The following is a 21,320-nucleotide window of genomic DNA, read 5'->3' on the forward strand; positions in this document are numbered from 1 at the left end:
TCAGGACTGGAATATATTCCTTTTCTTGTCCAGGAAACTTAACACCAGCGACAGAATTAGATCTTTTTAACTGAATTAGTCATTTTAAACTTTACTTATGCATTTATTTTACTAATACAAATTTCGAAAACAATTATAGCACCAGAAAGTTCGTAGGAAATAATTTTATGCTTGTTTAATTAGGTCAGTTTCCTTAACCTAATAATTTCCTTGCTCAGGAAAAGAAGTTAAACTCAAGAAGTGGCCCTATAAATAAATTAACATTTATGACCTGTGGGGTTTGAAAATTGTTTACCGTTAGGTGATATGATGCAGTAACTTTAGTGGCTTTTTTGAACACTACATTAGACTTACTGGTTTTGAAGCACAAAAATTTTATGAGCACAACATGAACGACTGAACTGTACCTACATCTTTTTAGAAAGCTAGATTACAAAAACATTTTGTCGGAAGATTCTAAGTTTACAACAGGGTTCTAGTAAGTGTTCTTGTACGAGTATTTTGAAATATTATCTGCAGCAACGATCTGCGATAAGAAACCAAGATAGAATGTTCTTCTATTGACAATAACTTACCACATATACTCTAGGGATGATAATATTATTCTTGTTATTCGGCCTAGTGATGTTCGTATTAAATAAAATGTCAAAAATAAGGCAGTAGAGAAGTTTTATAGTATGCATCATGGTTCTAGTAAACGATCCTATAGAAGACTAATACATTTCATGGTCTAACAAAACGGAATTAGATACCGAGATGTAGTTTCTTTCAGTTGCTACAATTTGCCTCAAAGAGGGGGATATTTTAATAGTAATGGTCCCTGTTGGATACAGCGGGAATCCATCATGATGCAATGAGATAGCATTCAGTGTAGGTATTGACATGTTTCCAATTACTTTAAGCTAACTTAGAGTTACTGCTGGAAGCTTACCAAACTACATTAAAGCACCATAAAACGTATGTTTATGATACATAAATAACGGGAGCTAAAGTAATTACAGAGTAACTAGTAACAGAGTAAAATACCTAACGTGTATTTTACAGTCAATGGCCATAATTATAGGTCAGATGCAAGAGAATACAACGTTAAGAATTTTTCACACTAAGCATCTATTTTATAATGCACTTTGGAAATGTTTCAACTCATATCAGGATTCCTCTAGATGGTCTTAGAACATGAGCAGGAACAAAGATCCCTTATGTGCCGTCAATCCCTTATGTGCCGGGATTATTGGAGAAAATTAGAAGAGTAGGTATAAAGTACAACATTAGAACCGCGTTAAAACACACAACACTCTTAGACAAAGTCTCGTAAAAACAAAACCAAAAAGTGGCACCCAGGATTCCAAAAACTGTGTCTACAGTATAAAATGTAGCTGCAATAGGGAATACATAGGCGAGACAAAAAGACCACTAAACGTAAGGATAAAAGAACACAAAGAAAACACGAGAAAGGGTTTCACAGAAAAGTCAAAAATTGCACACCATTGTTAGCCCGAAGACCATCATATTAATTGGGATGAAGCCCACATAATACATCGGGAACCACATTTCTTCAAAAGGAAATTAATTGAGGCAACATACATTAAATTGGCAGACCAACCGATCAGTCAACCATCAGTCGAGATTAGGCCGCTTTGGTTGCCAATTCTAAAAAATGAACTAAAGAGAAAACCAAAAATATCAAACGGATCGGATATTTGTAATAAACCAATGCGGAGTCACAATATGGTTTTAAGAAGTTCATCTCGCATGAACCAATAATAACGAAAGGGCCCATTCCTGTTCCCCTTCCCTTGTATTTTCGCCATCTTGTTTTAGCCAGCCGTCACGATTACCATTGGCTAGTCCCTCTGGTCAGTCGTAGGTGGTTAGTAGGCGAGTGAAGACGTATTGTGACCTGTATTCCGTAGTTTAGTTTTAATTATTAGTGTTTTGTATAGTTTTGTATTAAGTGCATGTCTTTAGTGTTAGTGAAGTTGACAAACACAACATGTAGGTTGTGATTCCTGACTTAGGCGTGCCACAACGCTTTAGTAAGATTTGTTTATTTTAACCTAGTTTGTAATTATGTATTAGGTTAGTTCTTTACCTGAAGATAAGATCAGATTGCAGATCTCGAAACGTAGTGTTACTGTTTTCTTGTTTCACTGAACGATGGCAAATGTCCGGAAAAATCCTGTTTCCTTCAGGAACAAGGAGATAGAATAAGATTTGTTCTAAGTCTTAATATGATTTTTATTTGTGGTCTCAGTTGACGTAATGCGTACGGATGAGGCAAATTCATTGAACTATTATATTTTTAGTATTGAATAATGATAAAAAAAGCTATCCAATTGCAATCCAATTAATTACATTTATCTGTCTCAAAATTATTTGGGAACTTTTTGTTGATTCATATTTCAGTTTAGAATAGTTTTGTATGCTGAATAAAAATTATAATTCATAAACGTTGATTGAATAAAGTAATTCACGGTACAAAATAGAGTTCCCCAATATTTTAACGGCACCTCAGTTGCAGTGCGTGTTAACATAATAGATCACAGAGACTGCGATTTGTCTAAATACCTTCAACCACAATCATCGTTAGGTAAATGTTTCACTCTGTCAGTGTTTAAAAGTGCCGATCTATTAGAGATTCTGCTTGACGTACTATGGGACAACAGTACGGAACACGTAAAGCTTTAATGCAGTAATATAATTTATTTTCAACAATTAGCTGGTACCTTGTCATACAAAACTATAACAGATTGTTTTCTATTAATAAGATTTTTCTGTGAACTTGTAAGATATTTTAAGTTATTCTGCTATTCAGGACGACTTCACAAAATTAGAGATCATTATAGTTGGTACAGCCATTCTTGAGTTAGAAATTGTGTAACTAACTCTACATTATCTAGAAACGAAATCGCCTACCCCGCGCCGCCCCATAACATCACGTAAGACAGTAAGACTCCACCTCAAGTGAAACACAAGAGCCAGAATGCATCGCGTCGCGTTGCCAAGCTCCGGCGCGGCGTCCAGATAACCGCAAAGATTTACGATAAATATACACCGAGCAATATACGTAGCGATCGCAGCGCCATTAACGTCAGGGGAGCGGAATTCTCTGAAATAAAAAATATAATTCCATCAATATTGTAATACTATTTAGTGGCCTGGTAATGTTTTGAATTTCTATTTATTTGAAATCCCTTATATTTTGATTATTATTTCAAGTGTAGTAATTACAGGTAATAGTATAAAATACAGAATGGTATAATTTTATCATGCTGACAGATAGTAAACAATGCAAGTAATGCAAGTAAACATTAATACGGAATTATAATTTTACGTTCAAGTCAGTTCAATAGTCAGTTTCAATGCTGCATTTTAATTACAATACCAGCTGATTTAAATAACAGCTGTAGAAACACCGTCAAATTTTAGGCCATTTAGTTTGCATGTATAATACGAATCCTTCCATAAAATGGTTGTTATTTAACCGATGTTTAAAATGAGGTGCCTTTGGAAACAAATAATTATTTTAAAACTTTTTTGTTTCGTGTAAAATGTTTATAATACAGTGCTTTATTGGATATTTAAAGAAAAAAAAATAACATGGCCGCAATTTATAAAATATTTAAACTTATTTAAAACAATTTTTTTTATAAACTTTCTGACATGGACCATTTAACCTGTTTTTTTAAGACGGTAAGGATATATACAAAGATAACATTGTTTAAATAAAAAAAAATGTCGTATAGCTGCAAACGAAGCAGAAATTTCAAGATCAAGTTATTCCTCAATTGACCTTAGGACTCATACAATATAAAAAAAAACATAGCTAGTCCAAATATATATATATATATATATATATATATATATATACAATTATTAGACTTTTTGGTATAACATTCCCTTTAATATTTTGGATAACAAGACTCACGTTAATTTTGTTTGTTCTGATATCGTAAATAAAAGTCATTTGACAGTTATTTGGTCTTTTCGATCATATGTTAGTTTGCTTATTTAAACGCATATTGTGACAGATAACGGCCAAATACAAAATAATTTGAATCGGAAAAAGTGAGCGCTCTGTGGTGTAATGGTAGCACATTTCACCCGGCAAGTGAGAGATCCGGGTTCGACTCCCGCGGAGCAAGTACTTTTTGCGATTCAATGTTTATTGAAATTAAATAAGGCTATTGCCATTTATAAAGTTTTAACGTAAATAAAAGTCATTTGACAGTTATTTGGTCTTCCGATCATATGTTAGTTTGCTTATTTAAACGCATATGTGACAGATACGGCCAAATAGAAAATAATTGAATTGGAAAAAGTGGAGCGCTCTGTGGTGTAATGGTAGCACATTCACCCGGCAAGTGAGAGATCCGGGTTCGACTCCCGGCGGAGCAAGTACTTTTTGCGATTCAATGTTTATTGAAATTAAATTAGGCTATTGCCATTTATAAAGTTTAACGTAAATAAAAGTCCATTTGACAGTTATTTGGTCTTCCGATCATCATATGTTAGTTTGCTTAAATTTAAACGCATATGTGACAGATACGGCCAAATACAAAATAATTGAATCGAAAAAAGTGAGCGCTCTGTGGTGTAATGGTAGCACATTCACCCGGCAAGTGAGAGATCCGGGTTCGACTCCCGGCGAGCATAGTACTTTTTGCGATTCAATGTTTATTGAAATTAAATAAGGCTATTGCCATTTATAAAGTTTAACGTAAAATAAAAGTCATTTGACAGTTATTTGGTCTTCTCGAATCATATGTTAGTTTGCTTATTTAAACGCATATGTGACAGATACGGCCAAATACAAAATAATTGAATCGGAAAAAGTGAGCGCTCTGTGGTAATGGTAGCACATTCACCCGGCAAGTGAGAGATCCGGGTTCGACTCCCGGTGGAGCAAGTACTTTTTTTGCGATTCAATGTTTATTGAAATTAAATAAGGCTATTGCCATTTATAAAGTTTAACGTAAATAAAAGTCATTTGACAGTTGTTTGGTCTTCCGATCATATGTTAGTTTGCTTATTTAAACGCATATGTGACAGATACGGCCAAATACAAAATAATTGAATCGGAAAAAAAGTGAGCGCTCTGTGGTGTAATGGTAGCACATTCACCCGGCAAGTGAGAGATCCGGGTTCGACTCCCGGCGGGACGCAAGTACTTTTTGCGATTCAATGTTTATTGAAATTAAATTAAGGCTATTGCCATTTATAAAGTTTAACGTAAATAAAATCCATTGACAGTTATTTGGTCTTCCGATCATATGTTAAGTTTGCTTATTTAAACGCATATGTGACAGATACGGCCAAATACAAAATAATTGAATCGGAAAAAGTGAGCGCTCTGTGGTGTAATGGTAGCACATTCACCACGCAAGTGAGAGATCCGGGTTCGACTCCCGGCGGAGCCTAGTACTTTTTGCGATTTCAATGTTTTTATTGAAATTAAATAAGGCTATTGCCATTTATAAAGTTTAACGTAAATAAAAGTCATTTGACAGTTATTTGGTCTTCCGATCATATGTTAGTTTGCTTATTTAAAACGCATATGTGACAGATACGGCCAAATACAAAATAATTGAATCGGAAAAAGTGAGCGCTCTGTGGTGTAATGGTAGCACATTTCACCCGGCAAGTTGAGAGATCCGGGTTCGACTCCCGGCGGAGCAAGTACTTTTGCGATTCAATGTTTTATTGAAATTAAATAAGGCTATTGCCATTTATAAAGTTTAACGTATATATATATATATATATATATATATATATATATATATATATATATATATATATATTTATTTATATTTATATATGGATTCATTAATGTAAAAATGTACTACACAACAATTTATACGTAAATAAACATGAAGTGTGTACTTGAGATTCAGGATTTGTCACTTAAAGAAGAGAATATATCCTATATCTCGGAAGTCAGTCTTTTATTACTGTAACCTTTAACGACAGCAAATGTCCAAACAGTTTTGTGCTTTCAAATTCCTCATTCTCATATTGCGATGTAGGCAAATAATCTATTTATTAGGTATTAAATATTATTGCTTTCTACAATGTCAACATGTTTAATCCTTTACGGTTCAATGGCTTTTTACCATTTTAAGATATATTTTTTGTAGTAATTATATTGTAGTGTTTATTTGTATTTTAGGTTACATGTAGCTTGCATACAGATAACTTAATATTTCACTGTTGTAATCACATTTATTAACTTAAGTACTAACACAGGAAAAAAACAAAGAGCGTTCAGTTTTTTACTAGTCAGTTATCTGTCGGCCGTATGCATCAAATAAAGGTTTTCCGCTTAAATCACTTATTGGGCTACCATGACTCCCATATCGTATCAATCCTCTTCCAGTACAGTCAAAAAGCATTGTCCCACTGACACTTGTTAAGGGCCTCCCCTTTATGTCATACACCGATATGGGACCTCCAGCCGCTGTTGTTAAAGTTTTTAAAATGTCTATACTCAACGGTTTTGATGGATTAAACTGACTGTTGCCTGGAGACCTACCATATGCATCATATATCGGGTTACGATCGGCATCAGAGATCGGAATTCCTGCCGCTTCACAAACTACGAGCAACTCTCCATTATTCTTTCGTAGAAACCGGCCAGAATTATCAGTCAAAGGTAGACCACTGGCGTCGTACAAATACCAAGCTTTACTTGTGTGATCACCAGAACGACGGTCACTCATGAAGCTACAACTGGAACATTTGGCTTCAATGATTTGAGTAGCTTCCGTTAATGTATCACGTCCTCTTACTACGTTTGCTCGAACATCTGTTAGATCCATTTTACAATTAGTACTTTGGCAAAGATTGGTTTTGGAATTGTCTTTAGTATTACTATTCTCTTTCTGGTCGTTTGCATGGCTTTTTTCATCTAAGGTTAGTTCGAATTTGATTTTACATGTATCGGTTTTGTTTATGGGAGATTTCTTAACGCTAATGTATTGTTTTTCAAAACCAAAGTCCTTTTTATTGTTTATTGAACCGTCATCGCCAAGTTGTAATGGGTTTATCCCTACTGATTGAAAATCACCAAATTTTATACTAATATCTCCCTCAGCCATTTTTGAAGTTTCAAGATTTTTAATTGAAGACATCAATGTTCCTTTTTCGGTTTCAAGTAGTTCGCAAAGCTTTGATATTATTGATTGTGGAGGAGTTATTCTTTCCTCTATACACACATTGTCACTAAATGGCACTCGGGGATAAGACGATCTTCTGATGTTTGGTACTACATTCTGTTCTGCTTTGTACCCCGAAATCTCGCAGATTTCTGTACTTTGCGCGCTGTAAAAGTTATCATTAGAAATACAATTCACTTTTACACCAGAAACATTTTCTTTTCTAAGAGATTTGTTTATATATTTAGAATGTTCACTTATGACCTTGTTCAACTCCTCTCTACACCATTCAACCGCATCTGGCGCAATATTTTTTATCATCGTCGGCCATGCATTCGTTACTCTGAGTGAATTTTACTAGATTACTATTTGCTTTATGCATTAGATCAGTATTATTACCATTCACAACACAGTCTCGTTTAGTGTCTAACGTATCTCTAGTAATTGTGTTTGGTTTAATAATTTCATTGCTATGTTCCGCTGGTGAAAGTATATGAGGTAAATTTATATGGTTTTTGCTGTTTATTATTGTGTACGATCTATTAATCCTAGGACATGAATTAAATGTCGAAGGGGTAGCCGAGTCCAAAACTTCTTGTTTTTGATTTATATTAGGTTGATATGGGTTTGCGTCAGTTAAGCGTGCTGAGTTTCTTAAGTAAGTGAATTTGTAATTATCGATATTTGGAATATTGTAGTCAAGCGATGACGGAACAGAGTTTCTTAATATAGTGTATGACTTATTTTTTTCGAAATGAATTGATGAATCAATACTGTCTTTCTCATTTGAGTCATTTAATTTTTCACTGGAATATTTATGAGTGTTTCGTTCACAATGTGTAAACCTATTGATACCATCAGTAACTCTGTTGTATTTCTGTACATTGGTCGTAGTTACTAAAGGTTTATCTTTATCAGTTGTTGATACACAACACTGGGAATAATTGTCTTTAATGATTGTATAGGATAGTTTTCGAGGGTTGAAATTTGTTACTGAACCGTTGCTTACAAAAACCGTTACACGGACGGTTTGTAACAAAATTATATGTTGCCAACTTATAAATATCTTGTGGAGAATTCTTTGTCAAGCTACGTGTTTTCTTGTCTTCCAAATATCCATCACTTAAAAATATGGCGTTCAGCATTATCATTTCATCTACTGCTTTTAGTGTGGAGTTTGTTTCTTTATATGGAGACAGGGTTTGTTTGTCTTTTTTCAAACATTCTTTGCTAACAATATCGGTGCATAGATCACTTACACTTGAGCAACAGGAATGAAAAGATTCATTACTTGAGGGTATTTTGTTTTCATCGAAGCTACTAGAATTGTTCAGGATCTGATTTTCCTGAGGACTACTCTTATTACTCTTATCCGTCTGAGGGAATTCCACTGTAAAATATCTAAGTTCCATAGTTTTATGTTTAGCCAAAGGACGTTTCTTTTTCAAAAGCTCATTTAGCTCTACCTCGTTCAATGGTAAAGACGATATACTAGGAACGTATGGTATGTGAAAATCCTCGTCATCAACCACGAATGCAACTTCTTCCGCGATTGTCGGTAATGTTTGGTGGACTTCTCGGGTTCTATATCCTTTCACAACGGACCTTCGCAAAGACGAACGTTCTCTACGAGGCTCTGGCAGTGTGGTGAATAGATGGTGAGACGGGTTTTCTGTTCCGGCAAAAGCTCGGAGCCACTTCGTTCTGTTCTCTTCCGTAGACTGATCGTCATATTGTGTTTCCCAAACACACATCTGATCGGTCGTATCCTCATCAGATACCAACATAATCTCAGCTTGGGACATATCTTTACCCAAAAAAGCGGATATGGAATTCAAATCGTCATGATCCAAAGGAAGAGACCGTATGCTGGTACTTATCGGAAGATTTGATTCACTGCCATACTCTTTTAACGCATATTCCCCGTAGCAATCAGGGTCCGTATGCAATTCACGAATGGTATTGCTATCAACATCTTTCAATATGTCTTCAATAATTTTACTTCTCTTAGACATATGTGTCCTTGATTTAGGTAGTATATCTCGAATGTTAGTTTTGTCTTGAGTTGCCACGTGAACCACATATTCAGATGTAGGGATGAATTGTTTAAACGCACAAACCACTTCTTTATCTTCAAGAAAGTCCTTTATTTCTGAATGTTCATGCTCACATGATGAGAGCCTCTGTTTCGCTAATATAATGGAATCTACTGCAGTAAGGTATACAGGAGCTTCTCTAGTAGTTTCACCGAACGGAGTTTTGTTGCTAAATTCTTCTTCCTTTTCTTTAACGCCAGAGACCGCTTCTGGTACCACATCAAATACAGTGTTTGGATTTTTAACTTCAATTGGATAAAATTTATTGTTATCCATAAAAGAAACTTTTTTGTTAGATCTTCCCCTTTTTCCTACGTCTTTATATGAACTATTCGTATTAAATGAATCCGTGGACACACTGGAATTTGACAAGGAGTCACGGTCACTGGTTGATGGTAATTTTATTTTAAGTTTTTCAAAAACTTTGTCAAAGTTACAGCCACAGTACAGCTCGTCGTCTACTACTTCATCAGCGGCATCTGAAATTGTTTCATTAATGTTTTCAGGACTAGAAGTGTTTTTAACTGTATCTATGTCTTTGCATTGAGATTGTCTTTCTGGAATGTCACTAACATTAGAAGAGTCTATTTTACTATCTTTTTCTACCTCTAACGGACTATCGCCTTCTAAAGGAATTGTATGATCTGTTTTCAACCTTTTCTGCAGATTTAACCTCTGTTTCATCACCAGCTTCATCTGGCCATTGGTCGTAAGGTATGGGTTTGGTTATTTTGTTGATTGGAATTTCTTTCTTTTGTTGCCCCTAAAATTAAATGCAAAAATTATTTACTTATTTTTTACTATAATATGAGAATATTTAACTTGTTTAAAAATAACAAAAACGCTTTCTACTGTTTTTATCAATCCGTATTTTAAAATGTATAATGTAATGGCATATACTCTTGATTAATGGTGCACAAATTGTTTGTATAGTAAGAAGAATTTTAAATTAACAGATGAAATCTTGCTCTATATATCTTTCCACATGATAACCTCACATGATGGATTTGTTTCTCGTGCGTTTGGCTTTCATAATGCTCCGATAATAATACTGTTGTTTTAGGACAATTCGCATCCAGACGTTTTACTAATTTCACGGTTTAATATATGGTTTTGTTAGCTAAACTAATTCGTTCTGTGAGGCTGTTAGATTAACAGATGTTTTCAAATTGAGCATAACTAATGGCAGTAAAGTTACATCAAAGATTTTAATTAACAGTATTTTTAGTTGTTAAAATTATAGCTTTCAGTGAACATTTTCAATTCATAATTACTGAAAGACATAAAGGCATAAACGTCAGAAATATTCATAAGAATTGAAGTATTTCTCACATGCAAGGGATAAATTTTGAAGTTTGTTAAGAAGGTATTTGAAACTATTCCCATCACCACTTATGATACAGCAATGATTTTATTCTCCTGAACAACTTCACTGCTTAATTTTGTATGCAACCAAGATTGTTTAAACTAGTGATAATCCATTGTTATATGACTTACATTTGTATTCCCAGTTGTACTATAATCTATAGGTTGAGAATTATTCTCAACTGGTTTATTTTCTTGTACTTTTTCATCAGAGTCTTTCGGTGATTCCTTTATGTCAGAAACCTGGAACATAATACATTTTATATTTTTCTTTTAGCCTCATGTGTATATACTGCCTAACATTACTGTGCACGTAAATAACCCACAGTAAAAATTAAAACCCAAATACATTTTTAGAGCGTTTGCCTAACTATCTATAAACATTTAAAATAAAATTCCCTTAATAAAATGGTTTAGGCCCTTAATCATATGTAATTAATAAAGAGTGAAATTGACAATAATAGGCCTGTCAATCTATTATTAGCTGTTAAAAACAACGATACCGTAATTCTTCTAAATAGAGTACTTATAATATATAATAAATGCACTTATTATTTAGTATGATGGAGTTGTATAAAATAACTAAATTAATTGTAAACAGGCGTACATCGGGTACATATTGTTTTCGTGACCATGCCTAATACTGTAGTAGCTGAGTTCATTATGCTGCACTTGTAGAAGGATTTCTGGTTTAAAACTAATTATATTCCTTCGCCACAGCTCAGTCTTTAATTTTGCCCTGATAGAAAAATACAAATTCATAGGTATTAGAAATCCAGATTGATCAACTCAAATCCTTGTCAAGATCTTCCCGTTGAAGGTAGTTCCAATATCATGGTAGACTTCGCCTTGTTGTCTTGGCAAGGAAAAAAATATGAACACACTTAGGTCTAAGACGCCTACTTTAGTTAAAACGTATCAGTGTCTGATCGTACAAGATCCCTCATGGAAACGCAGTTGAGTTTTCCTCATTGCGTGGTTAAAAACAAAGTAATGACGTTGATTCGTAAACCTATTTTGGTAAAAAGCGAATACTTAAAATATATTTTTGATCTAAGGTATTTACAGTGCTACAGTTCAGTTTGTCTTGTTGACTAGTATAAGGAATAATAAATATATACAAAGGACTAAAAAGTATATTAAGTACTGGGAGAAAATCCTACCTACATCCTGTAAGAGGGTTACAATCTAATTAGGTTCATGCAACTACCAAAAAAAATCGTTATAAGGATTTACCCTGTAACATATTGTTTGATTTTGGACTGTAGTCTGGAAATAATGGATAGGTAAGGCGTATTTATGTTCTGTTTTTCAATAAGCTCCTATTTAAATTTCATAGCATAGTGTCAAAAAGGTCCACAAGTTTGGAGTATCATACAAACTATTGTGGTAATATTGTGGTATGTTCTGTATTGGTATACCATAATACAGTCAACTTTGTCTGTTAATGTTGGTTTTATGACAATGTTTCAATAATACTTATGAAACAATTTTCTATTTCCTATTTAAGGTATACTGATATTTCAGCTTTTTTAAAATTATTTAAAACTCTCTAAAGTTGTTTACTGCAGTTACATTTTATTTTTAAACATTAATACTACTATGTTTTCAAAATTCCGGAATACACACGCTAAGATTTCTTATAAACCTTATTCAGATTAAAAAAAAAAAAATATTTTACAAAGGGAATTGGCCGAATCGGTACAACCATTCTTCTGATAATCCCAACAATTCTTCATACAAGGTCTTAATATGTACTAATATTTGCTTATTATATTTACTACTTACATTTTTACTTCCAGATTTACTTGGTGTGGTTTTTTGTTTGGTTGTTGGTTTGTCAAGCGGAACATCTTTCTCTGGAGTTTTATTTACTTGAAAAGGCTGTAAAAAATGTTAGTTTAACACAGTGCAACAGGTTCAACATTAATGTAGACCAAAATATCATTAGTTAAATGTTTAAATTTTTAAACCCATGATGTTGGTTCGAACGTTTAAATTTGTTAAATAAAATAGTGTTTAAACGTTATGATTAGAATATTTTTACCATTAAATAAGCTATATATATTTTTTAAATCTTTTATTCAATGGCTCTTTCTAGAGAATTTACCTAGGTATAACGAAAAACTGCGTTGAGAGATTTATGCCTTACATCGAGAATAATAGTTTTTGGAATTTATTCTCTTGCACTGTTTTCATTCATACTATCTACAATAAAATACAAACATTATTAATAATAGCATGATATACAATTTATATACATTCATCGCATATCTTAAAAACTTTTTAACTTCATAAATTGTGTTCAAATGAAATATTAAATTTAAAAGAAATGTTAAGAGAGAATAATTTACTGTATATAAGGCAAGTTATGAATTATTCCTGATGTTCTAAGTAGTTCAATATTAATGTAAAATTTGGCTGGGCTTAAAAATATCCAACATAGCCTATAGAAGTACAAATCTTTTTAAAGATACTACTTATGTGACTTTCTTTTAATGGTGTTCATGCTTAGAAAGGTACACATTGATATAACTGGTCTATATACGAATGATTCTCATAAAAAATAAAAACGAAATATTGGTAAACTCTTTAAAACTTGTCTCTTTCAACTCTTCAATATTAACGGGAAATTATAAAACTAACTAGAAAAAAAACCACGCACATACACACACAAACACTATATATATATATATATATATATGTGTGTGTGTGTGTGTGTGTGTGTGTGTGTGTGTGTGTGTGTGTGTGGTGTGTGTGTGTGTGTGTGTGTGTGTGTGTGTGTGTGTGTGTGTGTGTGTGTGTGTGTGTGTGTGTGTGTGTGTGTGTGTGTGTGTGTGTGTGTGTGTGTGTTATAATATTGAAAATCCGTGAAGGCTGCAATAGGCTTATTGGTATTAGTGATAATTTTTAACTTTTAAATTATAAATGCTTATTGTTTTTAATATAGTTAAAACTTACAAGAGAGTACTTCAGGACGATGGGATTGCCCTCCGCCTCTGCATGAACATGGGGGTATTCACGGGAACAGCAAGGCTGTTCATTTTCACGTGCTTTACCGTTTTTCATAACTACCTTTAAATTCCTTCCTGATTTTAATTCATCCACTAGTCTTCCTTGGCAGTCAATCAGTTTTTCCTTTACACACAAGACGCACATATCCTCGTCTACCTTACTTCCTTTTACGTTCTTTTTGAATAGTTGTATTATTATATGTGTTAAGTTTGTAAACTCAAATTTCAAAAGTTTGAGATCACTGATGGGGATATTAAAGTGTCTGTATTTCTTGTCATCAGTCAAGTTCTTACTCTTCACGTAACAAATTTGAACAAGAGTGTCCCCAATGCACTTCTGTAACATGATTAGAATGCATTTGAGATTATGGTCAACGGCGTCTTTCTCAACGTTAACATCCTTTTCACGTGATGGTTGTTCGTCATATGAGGAACCTTTTTTCAAATTACTTTTATCCCCCTCACCAAACCCGTCATCTAAGCCGATCTCCTTACTATCCAGCAGGTCGGTTTGTTCTTTTTCGATGACGCCATCGACTAGTATTTCTATAATTTTGATGGACTGCAATATCTTCTTATAGCCCTCTCGTCCCAAGGTACATGATTCACAGCCTTCCACCCCCACCTCGTAAGCCTCTCCACTCCTAATAACAAGTGGAATTGATGACGTCACCCTTCTCACCTTCTTAGCAACGTACTTAATGTCTTTTATTCTTTTACCGTCATGGTTGCATTTATCTGAATTTCCACGTAGTGTGTACTCTTGTGCTGATTTCATCTTGGAATGTGCAGTGCGCTGGCCTTGGTCACCGGAAGGATAGCGCTCCTGAGATCTCCACCTAATTTTGTGCATAATCGAGGAGCAGAAGTTCTCTGAACTTGGTTTACGGCCTGTGTTTACTGGCTGAAACATAAGTTATTACAGGTTAATCAGAGAGCAAGTGTGATAAAACTAAAGAAACGTTTGATGGAATCAGAGACTCGTAGTGTAGCTAAGTCAGATGATCTGGAAGTTATACTTATGGATAGCTGATTTCATACGTCATATGGAATATTCAAAATAACCAGTTTCACTATCACGTCAATAATTGTTTTCGTAAAATAAACGTGCACCTTTTTGAGGTAAACGAATTATCTGCAGTAAAACAGTTACCTACAAACAAGAATGCAAATTCCACATTCATCGGAAGATAGTTGCCCAGGCATTAGAGTTGTCCGCCACATATTATGTGGGATTCCTTTTGTCCATTTGAAAATAGTGTTTTGTGAAACAGATTTACGTACATTATATTATAAATGTTCAAAACACATTAGATGACTAAGTGTATAAATTTAAAGATCTAATTTCATAGTACCCATTTTTTTACACACAAGTATGTTTTTTTTTTATTCCATAATAGATTTTACAGGAAATGTATTGGAAACGTCAAATTTTGAGAGCTAAAGTTTTCCATACACTACCACGAAATTCACTTTCATACATACATTGTTTGCCGTCACACTTTCTCACTCATTCGAATTGTCCAACTCTGGTTTATAATATGATGAAGGTTTATATTATTACTAACAATAAAGGAAAGAGGTCTTGTATACCTAACCCTGAAGAAAATGTAGCAGGCTACATAATACAATATTAGCAAGCGTTTAGAGATATTTAAGAAGTAGTTTTTTCCAAAATTTAACTTATTTTCTGTTTCTGACGTATCTTAGAAAAAGAAAACGACGATATACCGGGTGACAATTAAGTCTGGAACCTCTTTTTTAATTTTTGAACCACAATAGAAAGAAATACCAAAGTTCACACGCGCTTACTGGTGATAGTAACGCACACATCTGCCCAATTACCGATCGGATAATCCCTTTGGGGGACGGTCCACAAGGAGTCAGACAAAATTCTTAAATAGCAGCATAGGTCAAGTTTGGTATCAAATTAAAGGTCTTACTTAGCAGAGTACAGTGCAGCAAACCAGACTTCAAAAGGTGGATTCATTCAGTAGTTATAGCTATTTGAATTTTAAAACAATTTAACAATGTAAATTATTAAGTATTACAAGTAAACACCAATTTTTAAGTACCTGTGATCAAAGTAAGTGTTCAAAATGTTCCCCTCCCATCGTCTGGCGGTTGTAAAAGCCATCCACTGCATTTTGAAGGTAGTCACGAGGAATATCTTGAGCTTCTTGGACTATGAGATTTCTTAGGTGCGCCAAATCTCGAGGCTTAGTACGATAAACTTTATCTTTGAGGTATCCTTTATCTATGAGATTAATTATACAAAAGCGTCGATCTTGATAAGCATCAAACCATATATTTACTAAGTATAAGAGGTTTGGATCTGATTTGGGCATTAAGCTTAGAAAATATTTATAGACATATAACTTGGCTCTCACTTTCATTGCCTTATATAGATTTTTTATCTGATAGGAAATGCTAATGCATCGTCCGTAAAATTCGCTGATGTGTGGGACTTGTAGCCTTGGCCATAATTCACAATGGGATCGTATTTAGAATTACTTCAAGACGGTAGATAAGTAAGACAAGAGAGGGCTTCTACAGCGGACATCGATTGGGAAACACATGGGTGTTACTTAATTTCTTTACATTTTTTGGTTTTCGGAAACACTTTACCTACGAAAATATACTATTCCAAGTCTATCTTTCAAAGACCATTTCCTGAGGCAAGTATGTGTGAGTGTGTGTGTGTGTGTGCGCGCGCACGCGCGCGTGTTCATGGTATGAGTTCACCTATAGAAATAAAAGTTTAGTTTTTTCCCTACTAACTGCAAAATACGAAAGTGTGGTTGGCGTTGTCATACTCCGCATCCAGATAGAGACATGCCTAGCTTTTAAAATTACCCATCTTAAAAAAAAATACGCTCGTAACTGGCCATAACCAGTAGGGAACTTTTTCAGGTCTAAAGATTCGTCCCCATGTTGTCGCTCCACCCATTCTCCCGGGTATCTTTTATCTTCTTATGTTTTTAAAGGACATGTTCAGAGTTTTTTTGCCAAGAACAAACAGAAAAGGTCCTCATACCAGGAAGGTTTTATTTATATTTTCAGGGCATAAGCTCAACCGCTGTGTGATACAACATTGTTCTAATGCCTTACAGTCGTTTGGCATTTGAACCGATTCCCAAAACAAAACAAAGGCCTCGATCTCTTCCTTCTGACCTTCCGCAGTCTACCTGAATGTGGCTGGAATTCAATGACTAGAAGCACTACATCACATCTACCGTAACCTCAAAAGAATCCTGCAAATGACCCAACCGACTTTTACCCAGTCCGGTACCCAAAGTCTGCTGGCCGTATGCTCCATAATATTCACTAGAGCCAGTCTATGTTCCCACCTATAGGACCTGGTTACGTTGACTTACAGACTCCCGCTTTTTTCCCAGATTGCTGCTTTGACCCCTTCAACCGTAGAGATTGCCGAGGTCTGTTATTTCCAAGGCCATCAATCCATAGGTTTGATCTCCCAGAAGGTTCCACCTCGATCGCATCCTTCATTGCAGCATTAAAAAAACCTGGTTTAACCGCCGAGTTCAAACAAGCCGCCATTACATTTTTCTGCCTGATTGCTCGAACCTGATATATCAATCCTGACGGTAACTATTCATACTAAAACCACCTCCGTACAGAATGCTTTGGGACTATTTTCCTTGCATGTGTCGTCCTGAGCGGCATAGCTGCAAGCAGTCTTCCTGCAGATTTCTCCCCTTTAGAAGCCCATTTCTCATTTCATCGCCCTTCCTCCAGACAGCCGAAGTAAACTTCCATGAACTCTCCATTGTGAGGTCACGGACTTTCTCCTGCCTCAACGTCGAGGGTATCTGAATTCCTTAAGGTGTTAAAAGCGTTCCTACAAATCTTCGTGTTGGTGGCGTGTTTGGATAAGGCCGGCGTCGTGGCTATGAATACAACCTCCCTACTTTCTTGAGTAGTCTTCGCAAAAGTTTTGAGCAAGCCAGGTTCCTCAGAAAGTTTCCTCTTCTAGGTTCCTATATTAAATACAAATTTGACTGCCAGACTGCACGCAATTTCCTTAATACTCTTCACTATCAGATCGAGGTGTTCCTCCACGTCCCAATCAGTGTCGCCGAAGTAATGTCGCAATACCTGATAAAGGACCCATGTACGCCACATCACGCGTTGTAACAAAAGGCTTCGCCGAGGCTGCAAGCTAAATTTATACTACAGACCCCCGCCCCCTTTTTGGATCCTGGCCTCCGCCGAAGCGATTTACTGGCAGAACGAAATCCGCCGACGTTGGGCACATAGAAACACATTAAGAAGACCATGTGAATTTCTAGTGGGCCAAAGGTAGGCCATGTTTACGGTGAAGTACACATTCTGGGATCTTATTTGGAAAGGAAATAAAATAATATTCCGAGCAAGGAGAATGTCACAAGTAGGACAAAGTGGCGACATACTCAGCTAGGGTAACCCCGTGGTCGCGATATGAGCCCTTTGGGGAGACATATCTAGATATAAGTAAATTTCATCAATCACAATCTTCAGACCCGATTCCACTTTTATATTTCAAGGTTCTAAGTGGTAGATATATGTTTCATAGACTTCCCTTTAATATTTCAAATACAGTCCAAACGATACTTTTTGCCATGTCCCAACAGAAATAATAGAGTTCGGAACTTTGGATTTGGGGGTATGTAAATTTGATATTTTTAGACTTTAACGTTTTGTCATTTATCCACAAAGTATCGAATGCAATTACCAGTTACAATGTATAAACCTGGGGAGTATCGACTATTGTTCCAACAATAAATTATCAGAGAAACGTACAAGAGGGATTGCAAAAATTAATGGAAAAAAATAATTTTTTCATAACAGATATAATGGATTACATCCTAAAAAAACAAACAAACAAATGTATACTATACATAACAAGAATTAACTGTACTGTGACACCTTTCACAAACATATACCTAAATAGAGTATATTGTAATCCGTCGTCGTTGTATCGCCGGAATTTTTATTCCGATACAAAAAATCGTACTTCCGAGAAAGCAGAGTTTACGCTAAAATCAGTTATAGTGCTTTAGAGAATACTGATGGCTAATATTAGACTGCATAACAAGATTTGTCAACATAAGTGGTCTTATAGACAATTTTGTTATAATGTTAGTAGCCTGAATCATACACAAGGTGAAAATTTAATGTTAAAACAAATTTTTAATACACATGACACTAAATAAGGATAATAAATTCAATATTTTCTGTACATGAAAAACATTTGTGTAACGTAAATTCACACGTAATAGCGTTAGTTTTATTTAATTTTTATGATATTAAAAAAATAAACCGGAACTTAAAGCACTGTACATTTTTATTTGGAAAGCGGAGCTGAACGAGCTACAAAATGGCGCGTTAACTCGCCAACGAGTAACTTAAATTTTCCTCTATTACATATTTTCAGATGAGAATGCGGGTTCGAGGAATAAGAATTTAGTGAAGGGATTAAAACTACTTGGAGGACTCAATAGATTAGTTTTTCACGTTCATCACGATCATTTCCGTTTAGTAAAGGCAGGTATTGCGGCTAATAGCGTGGCAGCCATCAATCTGGAGAGAACTAAAGATTAAGACGACATTAATATGCTAAACTTTCTCTTACATCTCTCGACCAGCTTCAAATAATTTGTCAGTCAGCACCAAATCTAAAGAGCAGATGTGAAATAGACATAACTAATCCATGTATTCCTGGTCTGGGGAATCAACAGCTGTGTTCACCTCCGTAGACTAGGGAATAAAGTGTTAACTAAGAGGGCAGAGGTTCGAATCCTGGCAAGGTTCAAACAAAAGTATAAATTGGACGCAGTTTACTTCAAGGCCGGCATAGCTAATCTTATTTAAATAGAAATAAAACACCGAAAACTTAAATTGTGCAGTGTTCAAATCTCAAAAATGCTTAAGAAACTAAGTTAAAATTGTTGTTATATTTGGAGTGCTTACTTATAATTCGTAATATCTTTAAACGTTAAAATTGTAAAAACTGTTTCTATTTAAAACCGAATTGCATAGTTATTAAATATAAATATTTTACTATCTGAGTGATCAAGAAACATATTTAGAACTTGTATCAAAACAAACAAGTAAGTACTAAAATCATGAACAGTTTACCATATTACTAATCACAAAATTCCTACTCATTCCTTTCCTCAAAGAATAAGCATTTATATGGTCGAAAGGTATTTTAATCAAAGTATGCTATGGCCGATTGGACGGGAGATGACTATTAAATTAAGATCAACTTATATTATGTACATTTTAAATAATTTACAACCCCTATATTTGGTCGTAGACGGCTGTCGTAATGGTCACCGTATCGTTGCTGGATTATTTAAGGAACATAATTGGTTACTACGGCAGATGTCTAAAAGATTAAATGGCTCTCACTCAGTATAATATTAAAAAATTTACTACACGTTTTCAACAAATCACTTATTATACATTAATCTAATCTTGGTAGACTAATTATAGGTTATAACACACAATTTAGATATAAAATAATAAGGTAAGTAATGTATCATAAATCTTACTTGTCTATACATCTTTTTTTCTTTTTCCAGAAATTATGGATCTATAAATGGATGTGGTTAAATCATTCTTGCAATGGACATGTATTACTAAAAATTTTGAGTTTAATGCAAACTGAAGTGGTAGACTATGTGTTATGTACTGATGTTTGACCACGTGTTGTTTGTTTTCTATTAACATATGTTTAGACGTCAACTTTATGAGTTAATATCTAAATCATTCACATGTTTAATAACGGTCCTATTTATTGTCAATGTTGCATAATACAGTATGTGTAAACAAGTTATAAATAACGAATGTTGCATTAATTATTTCCGTATTTATGAGACAAACTCAAATACGGTGTCAAAAACATTTTTGATGATGAAAACTTTTTTAATTTTTATAAAAACTGTTTTAGGTTTTATTCTTACCATGATATTCACTCTAACTAATTATTTTAAACATGTACGTTCCAGAAGGATTCCTTTCACGATGGTTAATACCATTCAGTTGACTTACACTGAATATAGGTAAAATAATTTTGTCTCTTATATCTGAGCAACCAATGAATATCCAGAATTAGCAAATTATTGACCACAGATATTGAGATATTGGAGTAGCAGGATCTATAGAAGGCCATAGTCTACTAAAGAAATGAAAATGAAATTCAGCATATTTTAATTCGATTTTCAAGACCTTCTTAGACATATACAAAACAATTGAACCATAAATATTTGCTTGATAAATATAATATCAATTTGAGTAAAATTAATTAACTTAATTAGCTTTGTAAAATACATATAAAAGTAACTAAAATAAACTAAGAAAACTATTTTATTTACTAAAGTTCAAAAAACCATTAAAATGAGCACTTGTAACGTGTAGAAGATGGTATATGCTATTAAAATTACACACACATTTGAAACTTTGAATGTTATATTGGAAAAGATCATTTAAATATTTTGTAGAACATTTCACATGATGAAATATTTTGGTATAGAAACATATTTATTAAAATAAATACATATATTAATCCTTTCTCCAGCGCGACGCTCGCAGCTCATCAAACCGGACCCGCCTCGTAAAACCGCTTTCCATACACATACCTCTCTTGACACAAACAGGAATGGCTCTCAATAGTAGCAATAAAC

The 21,320-nt window shown here is 34.3% G+C and overlaps 1 protein-coding gene across 1 annotated transcript; it reads right to left on the reverse strand.

The window, feature by feature from the left end:
• Positions 1 to 9,866: 9,866 nt before the first annotated feature.
• On the reverse strand, positions 9,867 to 20,331 carry LOC124370391. Its single transcript, XM_046828675.1, has 5 exons — positions 20,190 to 20,331; positions 13,577 to 14,533; positions 12,404 to 12,499; positions 10,748 to 10,858; positions 9,867 to 10,013 (listed from the first exon to the last, which is right to left on the reverse strand). Exons 1-5 carry the CDS (start codon positions 20,199 to 20,201, stop codon positions 9,867 to 9,869), a joined length of 1,323 nt encoding a protein of 440 aa, XP_046684631.1. The 5' UTR covers positions 20,202 to 20,331.
• Positions 20,332 to 21,320: the final 989 nt, after the last annotated feature.

This window comes from Homalodisca vitripennis, unplaced genomic scaffold (genome assembly GCF_021130785.1).
Source record: "Homalodisca vitripennis isolate AUS2020 unplaced genomic scaffold, UT_GWSS_2.1 ScUCBcl_103;HRSCAF=1139, whole genome shotgun sequence".
NCBI lineage: Eukaryota > Metazoa > Arthropoda > Insecta > Hemiptera > Cicadellidae > Homalodisca > Homalodisca vitripennis.